This window comes from Lynx canadensis, chromosome A1, assembly GCF_007474595.2.
Source record: "Lynx canadensis isolate LIC74 chromosome A1, mLynCan4.pri.v2, whole genome shotgun sequence".
In the NCBI taxonomy this organism is placed as follows: Eukaryota; Metazoa; Chordata; class Mammalia; order Carnivora; family Felidae; genus Lynx; species Lynx canadensis.
This window is the reverse complement of record NC_044303.2, coordinates 156778794-156797676: the sequence shown is the minus strand read 5'-3', so window position 1 is coordinate 156797676 and position 18883 is coordinate 156778794. Positions and strand designations below refer to the sequence as shown.

General features: G+C 36.7%; 1 protein-coding gene across 1 annotated transcript in view; it reads left to right on the top strand.

The window, feature by feature from the left end:
• Positions 1 to 18883, top strand: part of KIAA0825 (KIAA0825 ortholog) — a 205447-nt gene that overhangs the window by 119480 nt on the left and 67084 nt on the right. The window contains exons 12-14 of the mRNA XM_030324862.1: positions 3977 to 4167; positions 6474 to 6656; positions 18093 to 18203. Of these exons, the coding sequence (XP_030180722.1) occupies positions 3977 to 4167; positions 6474 to 6656; positions 18093 to 18203 (485 nt within the window). The remainder of the gene's footprint in view (positions 1 to 3976; positions 4168 to 6473; positions 6657 to 18092; positions 18204 to 18883) is intronic.

Below are 18883 nucleotides of genomic sequence, written 5' to 3'. Positions count from 1 at the left end.
CCTATTTTCATTTAGCCCATGTTTTGAAATCCCAAATTCCGACTGAATTAAAGCCTAATGATTTCCAGTGCAACCAAACCCAGGATCAATTAAAATTATTCATCATCAGGCTTCATTAATTTCCCTTCTCCTAAATCCCATTGATTATACATAAGCCACAATATTTGAAATTCCTTGAAGTTGATTTCAGGGCAGGGTGAAACATTTATATATCTTAATAAAAGATAATCAGGGTTTTTAAAAAAATTCATCAGTCAAGCCCAACAACTCCATTAACTTTTCCAATTTGCCCTTTCCTCTGGCTTGAAGCTTATGATTTTAGTTTTTCCTGACTGTCCTAATATCAGTGGAGTACTGGGAAAAACAGACTGGGGTATTATTCAGCAGAGTCCCCCTTGTCAATTCTCTGGCACTGAGGGGTCCTGTGGCTCTATTTATGCCTGAGTTATTATCATAATAAATGTTGCCCTAACAGAGAGAGGGAGCTAAGAAGCTCTTTTAAAGGACTTTCCACTTTTTCAAAGGCCATTTCATCTGTCCTTTAGAGGCCCTTCCCAGATAGTTTTTCTTTCTGCAAGAGCATTCATACAGGGTTTTCCAAACCTGACATGCTTCAAACAGCAGTGAGCAGAATGAGAACGAGAAAGTGGCACAGTGCAGCTGGTAGCTTGAGATAAGAGTGAAAGTATTGGTCTTCTCCTCTCTTGGCAGCATCACAGCTTCCTTATTTGCCTTGAGGTAAACAGAGAGATTGAAAATGAATCCGTCTCCTGTTTCAAACTATTTCAATATGTCAGTGTACTAATGAGCAATTTCATACGATGTTTTCATTGAGGAACAGGTATCATTTCACTATAGGTCCACCATAGGGGTATTATGTTTTCTCTTATGCAAATTGGGAGTCAGAAGAATTGTACAGTATAAATAATAAGTGGATGCATTGAGAACCTGGTATTGAAGTTACCAAGTATTAAAAACAACAACAACAACAAATTACCATGTAACATGCAGCTCTCAGATCTTATGACAAGGCTTTAGCTTCAAAGACAGAAATAACAAGATAGTTACCCTGTGATTACATGGTAGTGTGGCTTCCATATACTTACGTGGTCAGTAGTTACAATTTAATTGCAGAGTTAGTGGCTGTTATTTATGCTCAGAAAAATAAAGTGATACTGCTTTTATATTTACCAAAAATAAGGAACTTCTAAAAATAGCACAGATTTTAAACTGTTTTGACAACTGGAGTACTTGACATGGTTTTATCCCATTCGCTGCACCCTGTTCTCCTCCTCTCCCCATTATTCCAACTGATTTGTGAAACAGGACCAGTCTGTTTTTTGGCTGGGCTGTTGTGAGAGGAAAGAGATGAAATCTGCCTGACTGCAGGCGAAGAGTGGGATAGAGATCTCAGGGGAGCCTATCGCCTTGTGCAGAGTGTAGTAAGGAAACAGTGAAAGAATTTACAAGATATGAAGCAATATTCGTCCATGTTTTGTGATATCCAGTGAGCCCCAAATACATTATGTCCATTTGCTGAACTGTCAAGTTGAGAGAGTCGGAGACTTCGGTATCTCTCTGATGAGGTGCTGGTCAGATGGCACGGTGGGTGTTCAGATTATGTGTTTAGAATTAAGCTTTCAGTATACTTGACATCTGCTCAATTTTAGCAACTTGTGTTTTCCAATGGTCAAAGAATAAAGAATTGTCTGTTCAAAGATAATCTTGAATGCCTTATATAATAAAGCCCAGCTGCTTGTTTCCTGATATATAATCTAAATAAAAGCTCACATCTGTTTACATTATAGTGGGTCTACAAAAATAACAGATGTTTACTAGCAGAATAGCTTTGAAATGACAACAGATAGGGAAACAGGTCAGAAAAATAAATGAATCCTATTTGGTTCAATGAAAACCCTTTTGCATACATTGCACGTGACACACTTCGAAGAGAATCGTGAGAACGATGACCAGTTGGGAATGTCTTTAAGGAAATACAAAGTTTGTATTTTTAAAAGTCTTACAATAAGTGTTTTTCACTTCTAGGGAAAGAAATCCGCATGCCTCAAGTTATTTTTATCTTCTCATTTATCGGTAACTTTTAAGGAAATGGGTTTTTATTTAGAAACATATGAGAAATCGTGTTGGCCATGTTATTCTAATCACCCGTCCATTGCCATGGAGAAAGTTAGTGTAACTCATTCATATGAGTCATTACATCAGCCGGGGCAATTTTGCTTTAATAACCTACGACACAAAAAGTATGAGAAAATCAAGCTCTAAAACTCCTTTCTGACTTAAGAAAATCTTATCTTTTTTTCATTTTTTTTATCTTTGAGAGAGAGAGATCATGAGTGGCAGAGGGGCAGAGAGAGATGGAGACAGAGGTTCTGAAGCAGGTTCTGAGCTGACAGCAGCAAGTCCAATGCAGGACTCAAACTCACAAACCCCAAGATCACAACCTGAGCCAGAGTCCGATGCTCACCTGACTGAGCCACCAGGCGCCCTTTTAGGAAATTTTAAAAAGCATTCCTTATCACAGAACACACCGCAAAGCATAAGAAACTATGATTTCGCTACTCCCACACGAATTTTGTAATTTTTTTAAACAGTTTTGATACACATCTAGTGTAGAATTTAGGAGTGGTCAAAGCCTTCTCTTTTGATCCTGACTCTTAGACATTTTGATGCCCGGATTCCCACCCAAGTATCCCCGTTCTACTCATTTATAAACTCCATTTGGAAGTCAATAGATAATAATTATAGATTATTACTACAGTGACTACAAAAGATTTTAGTAATCAGGGAAATTATCAGAAGAATAATATGTAAGGAGAATACTGATAGGCATATATGCATGAAAAATTATCAATTTTTGATATAGGAGTATAGCAGATTTTTCTTCAGATAATGTTTGAGAAATATAAGTAGTTAGCAAAGCCGAATTTTAAGTCAAAGAGGATTGCTTAGGAATAAAATGGGAAGTTTTACTCATTTAACTTTTGATATAGTAATGATCTGGGTAATGTTTGAAAAACTCATTCAACTCTTCCAATTTCAAGTGATTTTTTTAATCTGGTTTGAGGAAAATGAGGTCAAACTACTAGCCTACCTCCCTGAGAGCATGTTAACTAATTAATGCTTGTAAATCACTTGAGGCCACCTTCTATTTCTGCCTGTTCCCATTGGCCTTGGCCACTGCTGGGTCTTCCTCTGTGGTCAGGGAAAATTTGGTACACAGAAGAGGTCTGTAGGGGGGTGGAAAGGAATGAGAATCTGGCCCCTTGGATGTATGAAGTACTGTAAAAATACTAAGACATGACGAGACTATAACATCTGCTTTAGGTTTACAAAATCTTGTAAAATCAGACCATTGTAGTGTCTGTTTCTAGCATTGTTATTAGAACTCCATGAATGGAATAGCCTGATGCAATAATCTTTAATAGTTACCCATGCCCCTTGGATTCATGCATGTTAATAAGTATGTGGCATGTAAGTTTATTTTTACTCCTGTCATTTCATTATAATGTGAAATCTCAAACATTTACAGGATGACCTCAATGATGCTAATAGTCTCAGAAACATATACATACTTAAAACATTTAAATTATTAACATTTATTTTTAGGAGCATCAGCCCACCATCTTAAACTAGTATGACTTGTTTGGCAACTGTAAAGCTGATTGCTTAAAATGAATTTTAAACTCCAGGCTAGGAGTAGGTAAAACTAGATATGCTAGGTTAAAGGCTTGTGGTCTGGATTTGCACTAGAATATCTGGTCTCGTAATTGAAATAAAACATATGTTCCTTTGTCAATAAGGATGTTTTACATCTTGTCAAAAATCTTTCTTGGTCATCTAGCGTGTCAAACTCTCCAGCTATTTCCTTTCAGCCTGAATTAATTATGTTCATAGGAAGCAAACTGACATTTTGGAAGATGTGATTCTGTTGTTTAACGTGTGGTGGTTTTGCCAGGGGGAAAGATGCTCCTTCTCACTCCAGATGTGGCATTATTTCTTCTGCGCTCTTCACCATGATCTCTGGACCATTCTGCCCCCGAAGTTAGCCCAGGAAATTCTAACAGATGTGCTGGAGAAATGTTTGGGTCTACTGGCCTCCAGATATGCTCGGGCCCATCCCAGTTATAAGAGAACTCCACAGATAAGGTAATTGAAGTTGTGAAAACCATTGCTTTTCAAGAAAACTCTCATCAGCTGGTATAAAGCAGAATGTAATTCTAAATCTCATGATATAGCTCCTTGTATAGTTAACACGTTCCTAACATCTGAGAGGAAATCGTATTCAATTCTCCTGAGATACTAAAGTGGAAATGTGGAACTTGAATCAAAATAACTGTGCTCTTTTTTTCTTCTTAAAATTGTGTATAGAACCCACTAGTTTCTAAAAAAATGATTCAGGATGTATTACAATCTAAGACATTTATATACAAAACTTAATAAATAAGATAAAGAGGGAGAATTGGGGCCCTGAAATGGAGAAAAAAGCAACAGTTCTGTGATAGGGCAATTAATTTGACTTTGAGATTCTAGGCAACCGGGGGATTTTAGTTTTTGTTTGTAAATCTTTAAATAGTGTAGTTAATCTTCATTAAGGAAACTCCTTTGTCTAATAATTTTTCTTCTTGATATATTCTAATTACCTCTTCCCCCCCTTCTTTTTCAATATGTATTACTAAAAGCCAGTTTAACAAAATGTGAAATCGCAGAAAATGAGGAGCAGCAGTCACGGGATATTAATGACTAAATTATATATAGTCCAGGTCCATGAGACATCTAGGCAATGACCTTTACAAAAATTTGCCTACATGACAACAGGTCATATGAAGAAAAGGCTTTTGCTTTCTAAATATTCTCACCAATGTGATTAAGAAGTGTCTTTTAGGTATAAAAGATTTTTTTTTCAGATATATTTTTGGAGGAATCTAAAGACATCAGAGGGTTTTTTTGTTTTTTTCTTTTTGGCAGTGGGAATCATTTCCTGATCATGTTCTTGTAAAACATGCTGCATTTGAAGGGTATTTAGGTCCTGCTACAGTGTTTCATAAATATGGTATTTTGCAAAGGCTGTTTTGAATTACTGACCAAACATTTTTAAATCATTGAACTCTGAAGAATAGATGGAAAGGCTTTTTTTGAGAGCAAAGGGTACCTTCATTCTTTTCCTTATGTAGATTAAATCACTTTTGACTCGGAGGTGGCAAGTCATTATGAGATGTGTGTGAAATCAGATTTACTATTAGCTCATGAACTTGGTAGTATAGTTAATTAACTGTACGATGGAGACTTTTGGTTTTTGTTTTCTGGATGGTTACATAAAAATGCCATGAAATGCTAGAATTATTTCTTCTAGTTTTTTTAAGTAAAATAAATAAATTGTCATATTTGAATGGTTAATACTAAACCACCATTACTGTGGAAATCAGATCGTGTGTGTGTGTGTGTGTGTGTGTGTGTGTGTGTAGATATCTTCGATTTGTAATTGTTTAGTTAACAATTAGAGAAAGTGGATGCAAACTACAGTTAAACCTTCCTAAAGGCGATTATTGATGTTTTTAGTATGGCTAAAACTATATATATGTAATCGTTGTAATATGTAGTATATGTATAAATTTGTTTTATATATATAATAAACCTGAGACCAAAATGTCATTTAAAAGATCTTCAAACTTATTTGTTTTCTTATCACTTCATAATTTCTATCTTCTATTTCTTCAACACTGAATTTAAAAGAAAAAAAAAGAGGAAATTAACTGAGGTTTATACAATTCAGTCAGTCATATACCAAACTAATCTTTGAACAGATCTTTGGGTCTCTGTTGAAACAAAAGAAAGATAGAAACAAATGAGTTTATGAATAAGATTATATAATACAACAAAGTTTCCACAAATTTATTCAATATTGAAAATTTCTGAAACTATAGGCTTCTCCATTTGTGCTTCTGGTCTCATTTTTTTCTCCTCTCCCACTTGCTAGGGAAACGTGTTTACCCAAACTTGTAACTTTCTTTTGACAGCTTGTACTTGGATAAGGAGAATTATTCTCTTATCAAAACTTTACCTATCATATATATGTGGGTAATAGCAAATTTTCTTTTAATCTGCCTCCTTTTTTGTTGGACATAATTTGAAGGAAAGTGTCTTGAGCTTTTTGAACAGTATCCTAATAATGAAAAATAAACCTTTAAAAAAAAAAAAAAAAGCCCTCCCAACATATTTTAGTATTAGAGACCTCACTATTCCTAAAGATAGTGGTATATGGGTCATCTAACACCTGGAAACTCAAACGCTAAGCTTTGTTGTTTTCTGTTTGTCTTTGATTTCTGAAGCTCTGATATCTAACCAAATATTTCTATCCTTACATTTGTTTGATATAAGAGATAGGGATGATAGTGTTATGTACCAGTCAGAGAAACAATTTTGCTTAACAAGATTTTCTTTTTTCTTTCCAATAGACTTGATGTCACGACAATTTTAATATGCACTGAGAACTTATTATGGTCAATTTGCACATCTGTACAGAAGCTTTTGAATCCCCATCAGTATATAGATGATAAAATTTTTAAAATTCATACCCATTGTAATAATCTGTTTACAACATTAGTCATTTTGACTTCACCATTAACTGAATTATATCAGTAAGTATCAAACATATTTTTTTTAGCTATTAGGGTATATAATGTGACTTAAAGTTATTTTTATACTACTTATTGAATTGTGTGAAGCAGCGAATAGAGATATTTTGAAGTGCATTTTTGATATTGTAAATTGGGCCATTTTACAAAAGGAACTAATACTGTGCTGTATCTCTGTTATCAATCTTATTCAGATCCTAAGACTCCAGTAGGATCAGGATTATCTTGAGCTTCACTATTTGAGTTGTTTAAATGATTATATTAATAGTCAGTTATTTTAATCATTTCATAGAAAAAGAAAATCATATTTAATGGCTTTTTGAAAATAGTTTTTAGTTTTAATTTTATATGAAGTAATTTGCTTTAATTGAAAAATTTTAAAAGAGGGGCGCCTGGGTGGCGCAGTCGGTTAAGCGTCCGACTTCAGCCAGGTCACGATCTCGCTGTCCGTGAGTTCGAGCCCCGCGTCGGGCTCTGGGCTGATGGCTCAGAGCCTGGAGCCTGTTTCCGATTCTGTGTCTCCCTCTCTCTCTGCCGCTCCCCCGTTCATGCTCTGTCTCTCTCTGTCCCAAAAATAAATAAACGTTGAAAAAAAATTAAAAAAAAAAAAGAAAAGAAAAATTTTAAAAGAGAATTCTAAAATATTCCCAAATCTGGAAGAAACCTAATGGTTCCATACTGTCAGTTAATCTGCCATAGATTTGCATTTTTAGTAGCAGGCTGAGTGCCCAAGCTAGTAATGGCAAGTAGAAATAGGATTAAGTAATTGAATTTTTATTTTCTGTCTGTGTATCTATCTATTTATCTACCTATTTTTTAAAGTAAACTACATGCCCAATGTGAGCTTTGAACTCCAAACCCCAAGATCAGAAGTCATGTATTCTACTGACTGAGTCAGCCAGGTGCCTCAGCAATTGCATTTTTTTTTTTTTAAGAGATAGAAGTTTATTGAATATACTGCAAGGAAGCACCAGGCAAAAGAGCAAAGGAGAGACTGCCTGCCCGTAGACAGTGATGGGGGCTACAGTTACAGGGGTGGTAGTGAGGAGGTATAAGAATGTATGGAATTTTCCTTTTTTGGTACCTGTGCTGGGTTGTAAGCAGCCCATTGGCCAGCTAGGGCTTATGGATATATTGAGGTGGGCTGTTTAAAGAGCCTGTTTGCATTCAGTTCAGCAGTCACTGTGGGCCCTTTTACCCATTGCTCAAGCCTGTTGCCTAAAAGTGGCCTCTATATTCCCCCCTGACAGGTCAACAATGACAAATCTTTGGCATTTGGGCAGAGGTATCGTCTTCATTAGCTGCTTCATGCCAGACAGGGGAGGCACCTGTCCCTACCTAAAATTGTCAGTCCGTCAGACATTCTGTGCAGTTATAGACCAGAGCATGGTATTAGATCAACAAGCTGATAGGCAATTCGAGTGAAATTCGCTGGTGGCCAGCTCCATAGAATTTAGGGGGAGCGGATCCTCCCATGGTGTGGGCTGGAATCCTTGTTGATTCATGGAATTGTTGGATTCAATCAGACAGATAGTAACAGATTTTGCCTACAGATCAAGATGGTGCCTGGATCCTCAGGAACAAAGGGAAAAAAGAAGGGCAGAAAGAAGCAAGGTGACTGAGAGATAGCCAGCATCAGGAAAGCGTTCCAACCAATTCCCTAATGTGTGGATTGACCCTGGATGAGCTGCCACACTTTGGGGATGGATGCCTCAGGGGGATGGAGTGGGAGAGAGGACAGAAGTCCTTTGCCCTCACAGGCATGGGCAGTCCAACTTGTTCACCCTCAGACCTTCAGACCACACCTGGGAGCCACCTGGGCTAGAGATCTTCAGTTGTATGAGGCGTACTAGGGTTAGACCACAGAAGGGCCGAGAAGAGTAAGGGAGAGGGAGGAAAGGGTCCCTCCAAAGGGCAAGAGGGGAACTGGTTCCCCCTGGAGTTTGGATCCTCATGGAAGAATAACCTCCTCCTGAGGTCTTCAGTTTCCCGACGAGTACTAGAATCCATCCACCAAGGGAAGAGTCCCAGGAAGTTCCCAGATAATCCAAGGAAAGTCCCAGACCAGCAGAGGTTCCCTGTGAGAGCCACCAAATGTGGGGTGACCCAATCAGGTGAAGGCTGGTGGTAGGGTGGTGAAAGAATTCACCCAAGGCAGAACAAAGGAGATAGAAGTTAATTGAATACACTGCAGGGGAACAATGGGCAGGACAACAAAGCAGAGACTCGACAAGTGCATTTTATTTTTATTTTTACTTTATTTGAAAATTTATTTATTTTGAGAGAAAGAGAGAGTGTGTGTGTGTGCACACGAGTGAGGTGGGGGCAGATAGAGAGAGGGAGAAAGAGAATCCCAAGCAGTCTCTGCACTGTCAGCACAGAACCCTCTGCGGGGCTCAATTCCACAAACTGTGAGATCATGACTGAGCCGAAATCACGAATCGGGTGCTCAACCAACTGAGCCACCCAGGCACCCCAGCAACTGCATTTTTAAAACATTGAAAGATTCTACATAGTAAATAAGATTTAGGGAAATTAAAATTTTGAACTACTTTTCTGGTTTATTTCATTCAAATTGGTAATATTGTAGAAGAGGCTGGAGTAGATCTTATCATAAAATAATTATACAAGTTTTTTTAAACTCTCCTCCAAAATAGTCACTTTATCTCAAAAGACTAGATAATTGCATATTTGTAGTTTCTTGGGTAGGAAAAATGATGAATATTTTTATTTCTTAGGATAAATTAGGTAAAGTATTCCTTTCTGGAAGATTCTGGTAGGAGAAATCTATAAATCTTGATTTTCAGTGAATTTTGAGACTTCTGTGTTAGAAATTCTAAGAGTAATTAACAAGTTTGATTTCACCTTCCCTATAATTTTCACCCACTCTTTGACTTTCAACAAACCCATTGTTTATAGATTGTTTCTTCTGGCAAGAAGAACTAATTTTAGAAATGGAGAATTCTTTCAGGAAGGGGAAGAAATAGTAAGATAAATTGCTGTAAGTTTGGGATTATATGCATAATAGTTCATAATCATAAAAAGCTCAAGGTCTGAAGCACGTAATAAATCCTAGTAAACTAAACTGATTTACCATAGATGAAAAAATTGCTATGCTCTTAGTTCAACGGGTCATTTCATCTGAGAGGAAGGCCCTGTGAAAATCAGGAACAAAGTTGACAAATTTCATGGATTGGTCATGGTGAGCAATATTGAATTTCATGGTTTGTCACAGATGAATAGAAAAATTTTGACCCCCCAATACATTTGTAAAACAAATAAATTATTATCAAAGATTGCACATTTTAATAATAATAATGTAACATACATTGATTATTGTTAACCCATGGCCTTTTGGTACATTTTTTTAACAACTATGCAAGTACTCAAATCTCTGTGATTTGTGCATTAGATACTGCACTGTAACCTCATTCAACAAATTTAAATTGCTAATTTCAACCAGGATTACAGAACATTTTACACTAAGCACCGCCTCTGGTTTTTCTTAATATAAAACACAGATAGCTATGTTGCCTTTAAGCATGAACAAAGTCTAGGTACTTTCCTTTTCAATATTTCTCAGTTTGTATAAATTTTCACAAATTGTATCCATTCAAGTTGATTTAAATGTTATGATTGTTTTTCTAGAATACCAGTGTAATCTTTGAAATATATTTTGCTTTATATTGACAAAGGAAATCTACAGGGTGATCTTCACCAAGTAGGAAAAAATTGTATGTGTGTTGCAAGGACCCTATTGACTTATTGAGCTTCTTTTCACAACCAGAGTATGCAATTGTCATATTATTAGTATTGAATCAAAAAGTATATCTCTAGCTCACATTTAAAAATTAAGCTGTGCTTTGAGGGATTGGTGAAAAGTAACAATCAGATGTTGATAGTACTGAATTTTTCATAAACTGTACCTGACATTTGTCACTACATGTGATATGCCTTTTTTTGAAGGTGACTGCCTTTCTTCCAAGTAGTTCTGACAGATAAACTGAATGTATTTTCCTTTCTGAGTTTAACGTAGGACCACTAAATCCCAGGGCAGGAATACATGATTTTAAAATCTTTTCAGGAAGAATGAAACCTGTTTGCAAAAATGTGTGTTCTCTTTTAACTCTCCTTTGTAGATTTCTGTTAGAATGTTATAAAAGGAGTACTTTAAGTTTGTCCTCCAGGGAAAGAGACGTGCCGAAACATGAAATATTCACCATGTATTTTTCCAAAATGCCTATTGCTTGTAGATCTTTCATAAAGGCAGTTAAACTGCACATTCAGAAGCATACTCAGTGCACATTCATATACATACCCCAACATGGTTTTGTATGTTGCATTTTACTTGCATAGAATGTTAATTTTAGTTTCTCTGTAGCAAATTAAAATTAAATTCGTAGAATTTTAGGTAAATGCAGTTCATTTTCAATTCAACAAATGTTGCTGCCTCTCTGGCCCCTGTGATTAAGCACAGGGATTAAGCACCAGGATTATAGCATTGAGCAAGATGAAGTATCTACCATCAAGTAAAGTCTAATAAAATTTTCCATGTTAAGATTGAATTTATTTACACACACATAGCCACTGTCCCCAGTGTTACAATATTTAATAACACAGAAGGATGATTTTCAGTACAAGTGCCAACCTAACAGGCAAAAACCGGAATCATCAGAAATAGGCCAGAATATTGACCACTACAACCAGAATAGCAGACCTACTATCTTGGGGTTCACTTGGTATCACCAATATGGCTTTGAAGAACTAAATCCCAAGGTATTTCAATGCTGTGTCTCTGGTTTCAAACCAACACTAGGTAATCATTTTGAGGTTATGGTCTTAGCCTTTTTATTTACTTATTTATTTTAAAGTATGTCACTGTCCCTCACAAAGCAGAGCATGTTAGACTAAAATTTCATTTTTCATATTGCTAGAGTGCCTGGCATGCTTCGAAAGCAAGTCGTTCCTCAAAACGTTAAGCATAGAGTATGCTTATGTAAAATGTTGAACATATGGTCATCTGACCCAGCAGTTTTACTCTTAGGTGTATATATGTAAACAAACCAAAAATGTATGTCAGTACAAAGATTTGTACACAGTGTTCATAGCAGGATTTTTCATAATAGCACAGAGTGAAAAGAACCCAAATGCCCATCAATTGGTGAATGGACAAACAAAATGTGGCCTATCCATACAGGGGAATATCATTCAACCATAAAAAACTATGGGGTGCTGACAGGTGCTTCCTACCTCAGGGCTGAACTTCAAAAACATTTGTGAAGTAAAAAAAGCCAGACCAAAGAGAGTACATATTGTAAGGTTTGTTTTACTAGAAATTTCCAAAATAAGCAATGAGAGACAGAAGGTAGGTTAGTCAGTTGCCAGTGGCTGAAAGGAGGGGAGAATCGGTCATACCTCCTAATAGGTGTAGGATCTCTTTTGAGGCTAATGAAAATGTTATAAAATTAGATAGTGGTGAAGTTTGCACAACTCTGTGAATATAGTAGAAACCACTTTGCTGTAAACTCAAAATGAGTAAATTTTGTGGTATATGAATTAGACACCTTAATAAAGCTGTTAAAAAATAAGTACGTACTGAATAGAAATAAAAATTGAAATAATTAACATGTTAAAAAAAAAGTGGCAGAATGCAAAAGGATTCAGAAAGGGAAGTTAGTTGTTTTAGCCATTTTGTTTAGATTAAATGACCCCCATAATCCCCTTCCTCTAAACATTGCTTTTGAATAAACTTTCTATTTTTTTGTTTAAGCCTATATGTGATTCTAATCACAAACAGCCTTATATGTGATTCTAATAAGGTAATAAAGTAAAACACTGGTGAAGGGCTAGTCATGACCTTTGAAGAAGGCCTGTGCCCTGAATCTTTGACTAGCTGGTTCCTGCCCTGTCTTCTGGGATCCAGTCTTATTCTGCCTCACCACCATCTGTCCTGTTCTCCATCTGCCCTTTGGCTATATACCACTCAAGACTGCTTGTCACAGATGGCCCCTGAAATTCATCTTCATTGCCACTGTTCATTCTTTTTTCTTTTTTCTGTTTTTAATGTTTTTATTTATTTTTAAGAAAGCATGAGTGAGGGAGGGATGGGGGAGGGGACAGAAGATCCAAAGCAGGCCCTGTGCTGAGAACAGCAAGGTGATGTGGGGCTCAAACCCACAAACCATCAGGAGATCATGACCTTAGCCAAAGTCAGACCCTCAACCAACTGAGCCACCCAGGCATCCCATTCTTTTCTTTTTTTTTTTTTTTTTAACCGATGTCTGCTGTGTACCTACAGTCTGTCCAAGCATTGTGCCAGTCATTTTCCAAATTCAAATCATTATTGTCTAACCTCAAAGAGTTATTTTCATCATGAGAAACATAAGGCAGGGGGCAGGAGAAGTGTGGGGAGCCATTGTTTATCCTAAGTGTCTTACCTTAATTTCTCTCACTGAATGATATTCATGCAACTATTTATAGTCCCAGGGGCAATGCTGGATTATGAAAGCAAAATAATGACTTAGAACTGTGTTTAAAATGGTGGCGTAGATGGGGCACCTGTGTGGTGTGTCAGTCAGTTAAGTGTCCAACTCCTGATTTTGGCCTAGGTTATGGGATCAAACTCTGTGTCAGGGTCCATGCCAGGCATGGAGCATGCTTGGGATTCTCTCTCTCTCTCTCTCTCTCTCTCGGCCCCTTCCCCGTGGATGTGCATGCCTGCTCTTCCTCTCTCTACATAAATAAATAAACATTTAAAAAATAAATAAACATAAAAATAAATAAAATGGTGAAGTAGATTGAATTTGGCTCTCTCTACACGTTCATGGTTAATTGTGATTTTTGAGACATCAGAAAGGCTTGCATGTCTTCATTGTCTCGAATATTCCATTGCTATCTCTGTAGTTCAGTTTCAAACTAATTCTACTTCTTCTGAATTTGTGGTCTTCTCTTGGTACTTTAATTTCTTGAGCACCTCCAGTGGCTTAGGCACTATGGTAGACACAGAAGTGAGGTGTCTGGCCTGGCCCCTCTACCCCTGTGAAACTTATATCCCGCTGCTGCCTCAATTCCATCCCGGAGATTTAATCCATTAGCATCATATTATGAGACAGAGTTCTCTTGGGAGGGCAGCCAAAAGCAGGGTGGCACAAGAGAAGCATAAAACCCAGCTAACTCTTTTTTGCTTATCAGTTGTTCTCACTTTTGATGTGCATTGGATTTCTTTCTTTCTAGCAGCAGCTGGCTGCATAAGCCCCCAAAAGTCATTCAGTTTTGTTAATGAAGAAAGGAATGAAGGCAACATACTTGTACATCACAGACCCACAAGAGACTGAATCTGGGGCAGAGGGCCCAAGTGGCATGCTGTGAAGACTGCAGAGTCTGTCTGATGTTAGCGAGAGGGAAGGGGCAAAGGTCAGCTGATGCTGGAGGAAGGGCAAAGGCAAGGAATTTCCCCCAATTCACATTTTCCCCCCTAAGCAAAAACATCTTTACAGTCTGCTAATTTGGAAATGTGAGGAAATGTATTTTGCTTCAACCTATGGACAATTACTTATTTTTTAAAGAGTATTTAAATTTGCTGTATCAAAGTTCTTTTAAGTCTTGTGGAAAATATAACTCTGTGGCTCATATGATTGTGTTTTATTCTCCACTATGAATTATTTAGAGCATCCTCTCTTTTAAGTGTATACCAAAACATCATTAGAGGTTATCTAATAGCCAGCTCATCATTTCATTCCCCCATTGAGGCTTGTGGGCCAATTTTCACCCTGTTATACTCTCCAGAATAATGACACTAATTTGGGTTCTTGCTGTGGAATTAAATGCTTATACAGATCCCACCCCCTCTGAGACCATAAACATCTGCCATAACATTTCTTATAGCCAAATAACCCTACTATTACCGGGATGACTGAGAAACCATGAGCGGAATAAAAGAGTTTAGGTACTGGCAGAAGTGTTCTGGGAAATACTGTATTGCCAGTGGTTTGTGGTCTGAGAAGTTTTCACACCATTCCAAATAACCATTCCATTATCCTTAGATTCTCCATTATTGTTTTCTAATCTCAAGGATGAAACTGTAATTAGGCAACCATTTAGACTCTGAGATAGCTGTAGACCTTCTTAAGAAGTGTTTACAACCGTTGTTTTCATGCTGATAATATGTTACATATGTGGGTCCTGTATTATGTACATACACTTTCTAGGTCCTTTATGTGCATTATCTCAATCATCACGCTGACCTCGTGAGGTGATTATTATTTCTTTTTTACCGTTTTACAAATGAGAAAACTGAAACTGAAGACTTTATGCAAAGGGCTCAATCATGTAGGTGGTAAAATGGGCAGAGGTTACAATACCACAGCCTCCGATCCCTACTGGTCTCTCATCAAGCCCTTCATCTTTTGTCCCATCCTTTTCTTTCAGACTGCTTTCCTATGAGGTCTTCTTTCTTTCCAGAACGCTTGCTTCTTCTCCTCTCACGTTATGCCAGTACCAACCCTTCCTAGCTCCCTTGCTAGTGCATGTCCCTTCTCTCTTCCCTCACTTTCTTGGCCTCTCCATCCAGAATTTGGAACACTGCCCGTGACATTCACTTAGCTGGCCTTTTGTACTTTCTGATAACTCCAGTCTTTGTCTTACATCTGGGTGGCTTTCTCTTCCATTCTCCTCCACTTTAGCAAACCCTCCACCTTGCCCTATCCCACTATTTGTTAGCAGATGACTTTGCCCCTATACTTTTCTGAGAAAACCTAGATCATCATGAATGTACTTTAACTTCTCATTTCCATTTTAATAATTATCTCTATCCTTACTCCCTCTAAATCCTTTGATCAATGTATCTCTTTTCCCAACCAAAACAAATATTTTCACCTGAGCTCTCGATCACATTTACCTCCTACTCCATAGCTGTAGTCTTTTAAATACTCTTTCTCTCTTCTGACTCTTTCTCCAAAGACTCTTTTACATTTAAAAATATTCTTTTGGGGTCACCTGGGTGGCTCAGATAATTAAGCACCCAACTCTTGATCTCAGTTCAGGTCTTGATCTCAGGGTCATGAGTTCAAGCCCCTCGCTGGGCTCTGTGCTGAGTGTGAAGCCTACTTAAAAAAAAAAAAAAAATTCTTTCTTTATTTTTATGTTTCCTTTCTAAATGTAGTTGGCACTCATTGTCTGCACTTTCACACCTACCATTCGTTCAATGCACTGCAACTGCCCTCATCATGCTAAACAAAAAACATGGGCCAGGTCATCCATGCCTACCCAGTTGCCAGCTCAAATCTTTGTCCCTATGTTCAATTACCCTTTGTGCAGCTTTTATCACTACTGGCCATTTTTCTTCCCTTGGTTTACCTAACATCACTTTCTCCTGGCTCTTTGCCTGCATCTCTGATTATTCCTTCTTGGTTTCATTTGAGTGCTTCTTTTTCTCACTTCATCCTTTAATTGTCAGTGTGTTCCAGACCATCTCTTTTCCTTTTACACTTTCTTTTGGGTGAATTCAGCCATCCCCTTGGCTTTGCCATTATGCTAATGACTTCCACATCAATATCTTCCCCTTAGATATCTCTTGTATATGTTACATCAGCAAATCTAAGTTTCAAGTGGATGTCTCTCTTTGGATATACTTCAAATTCCTGCAGTTCCCTCAATATATCTGAAACTAAGTAAAATGCCTTCAAGCCATCCCAGGTTTCTCTTAACCCTTAGCCCTTCTCCTTCTACCTTCTCCCTGTGCCATCTCCAACCCCATGTCTTTAGGGAATGAATAGTGTTGATTCTATTAATTTTATACTTTTTATATTTGTCTCCTACTCCCTCTCTCCTCTGCCTCTTACTTTGGTTTAGGACATTGTTCTCTTCTGCCTGATCTTCGCTAGCCTTGATCTCTTTAGTCAACACTCCACACTATTGCACAAGTGATTTTTTGAAAATATAAGATAGCTGATATAACTCCCATGCTCTAAAGTCTTCAGTGATTCCTCACTGCTGGCACAAAGTCCATACTCCTTAGAAAAGCGTATCCTAGTATCCTGATCTAAGCTTCTGCTTGGTTCACACAGTGTAATGTAAGGTTTGGAAATATGACAGCCTCATTTTGAAGCCTATCTGGTAACTTTTGTTCTTTCTGAAATTTAGTAAAAAAAAAAAAAAAAATTAGTAAGAAAAAAATGGCTTTCAAAGAAGAGATCTATTATGGGCCCCTGGGTGGCTCACTCAGTTAAGACTCCTAATCCTGATTTCAGCTCGGGTCATGATCTCAAAGTTCGTGGGTTCAACCCCCACACCAGGCTCTGCACTGACAGTATGGAACCTGCTTGGGATTCTCTGTCTCCCTCTCTCCCTCTGCCCTTCCTCTGCTCATTCTCTCTCTCTCTCTCTCTCTCTCTCTCTCTCTCTCTCTGTCTCTCTCTCTCTCTCTCAAAATAAATAAATAAATAAATAAATAAATAAATAAATATTCAAAGGAAAGATATATTAAAGTCTAAAAAATGTTGAAGTATATTTAATTAGAAGGTGTTCAATTTGGCAAGACAGACTGAGAAGAGTCATGTCAAATTTGGAAAGTGTGATATTATAAGAAGCAGGATATGGAATGAAAAGGTAGGAAGGGTTTTCAGAATGGAATTCTGTTCTACATATTATTTAAAGACGCTGTTGTTCCTGTACTATATATAGAGTACCACTTCAAACAATTCCATTTCTAAAATATTCCCAGTTGTTATTCCTCACTCCATGTAGGCAAGTATAGTCTCCTGTTATGATAAAAATTTTATTAACCAAGCTATCTACTAAAGATTTTATGTAGCAAATTCTTTCTTATTACCTCAAGATTTATTGTTGAATTTGGGCCAACCAAGAAAAATGCTATAGTCACTTCTCCAAAGATAGTTGTAAACCAGATATTCTGGCCAAATTGTTCTAATTTTGAAATCATAGTCATATATTTTACAGTTAAATTCTTCTTTATAAGCTCTCTATAGGCTCTTAGGAGCATACAGAATTAATTATAAATTCTCATTAATTGTTTAGTATTTATAAATCACTTTAAAGAATAAAGAGAGGTATCTTTATGCTAAACATCTTACATAAATGAAGCAAATATGACAAAATATTGACATTTATTGGATCTAGGTTGAGGAGGGAGATAGAAATGGTATTTACTGTCCTATTCTTTATACATTTATGTTTGACAAATTTTATAATGAGAATTTTAATATAATGATGATATTGTCAGACCTTTCTAAGGATTGCTATATGGGGGCCTCTGTGTTACCTATTAACACAGATTCCAAGTGGATGAATGCATTGTCCATTCTAACACAATATCATTTTGTGTAAAATCATTAACTTTGACTAAGTGAGAATAAAAAGTTTTGATGGTCTTCATGGGTAATGTTTTCTGTATATTATGAAATAATTATTTTATTTCCCCAGGACTTTTCAGCATGGCATGGATGACTCTGCTTCAAATTCCATCAAACCATTTTTTAAGCAACCATTACATTGGTTTTCTTGCATATCACATTTCTACCCTTCTTTACTCAGGTGAGAACCTCTAAATGCTTTACTATGTAAAATTCGGTGATTTCTTTAAAGTTTAGGAGAAACTTTTACTCATCGAGGTAAATGCATCTCACAAAAAGAACTTACAAAATTTTATATTATATAGGTAAGTAAAAAGTATTACTTCTTTTTTTATTAGCTCAAGAATCCAGGATACAAACTATATAATCATTTACTAACATAGTTTCACTGATATAATGGCAAATTGTTAATTTTTGGAATTTAGTGGTTCTAATTGCTTAGCCATCTTACAATTTATCCTTTTTGATCTATGACTGGGGATTTGACAGTACTACAACTAATTATCAAAAAAAAAAAAAAAACCAGCAAAACTGGATAATTCATGTAAACTAACTCAGAGCCTTAGGTAAAAGTTGAGAGAGGAGAAACTTTAAAAATTATGAATAGGGTCTTTAACTTTTATTATTTAATTAACAGCATTTAAACATAAGAAAAATCATTTAAAGCATGAAATATACTTCCAGAATAATCTGATGACATTTGGTGGCATTATATAGAGTGTCAGTTTGATTCTTCACTGAATATATCATTGGAGAGGACCTTTGCTTGGTATCTGTGAATAAATATATCATGTATAGCTGAAGGAGATATTGTTAATCACCATACATTCTTGATGCACCTTGGAAATACACTATCCATGA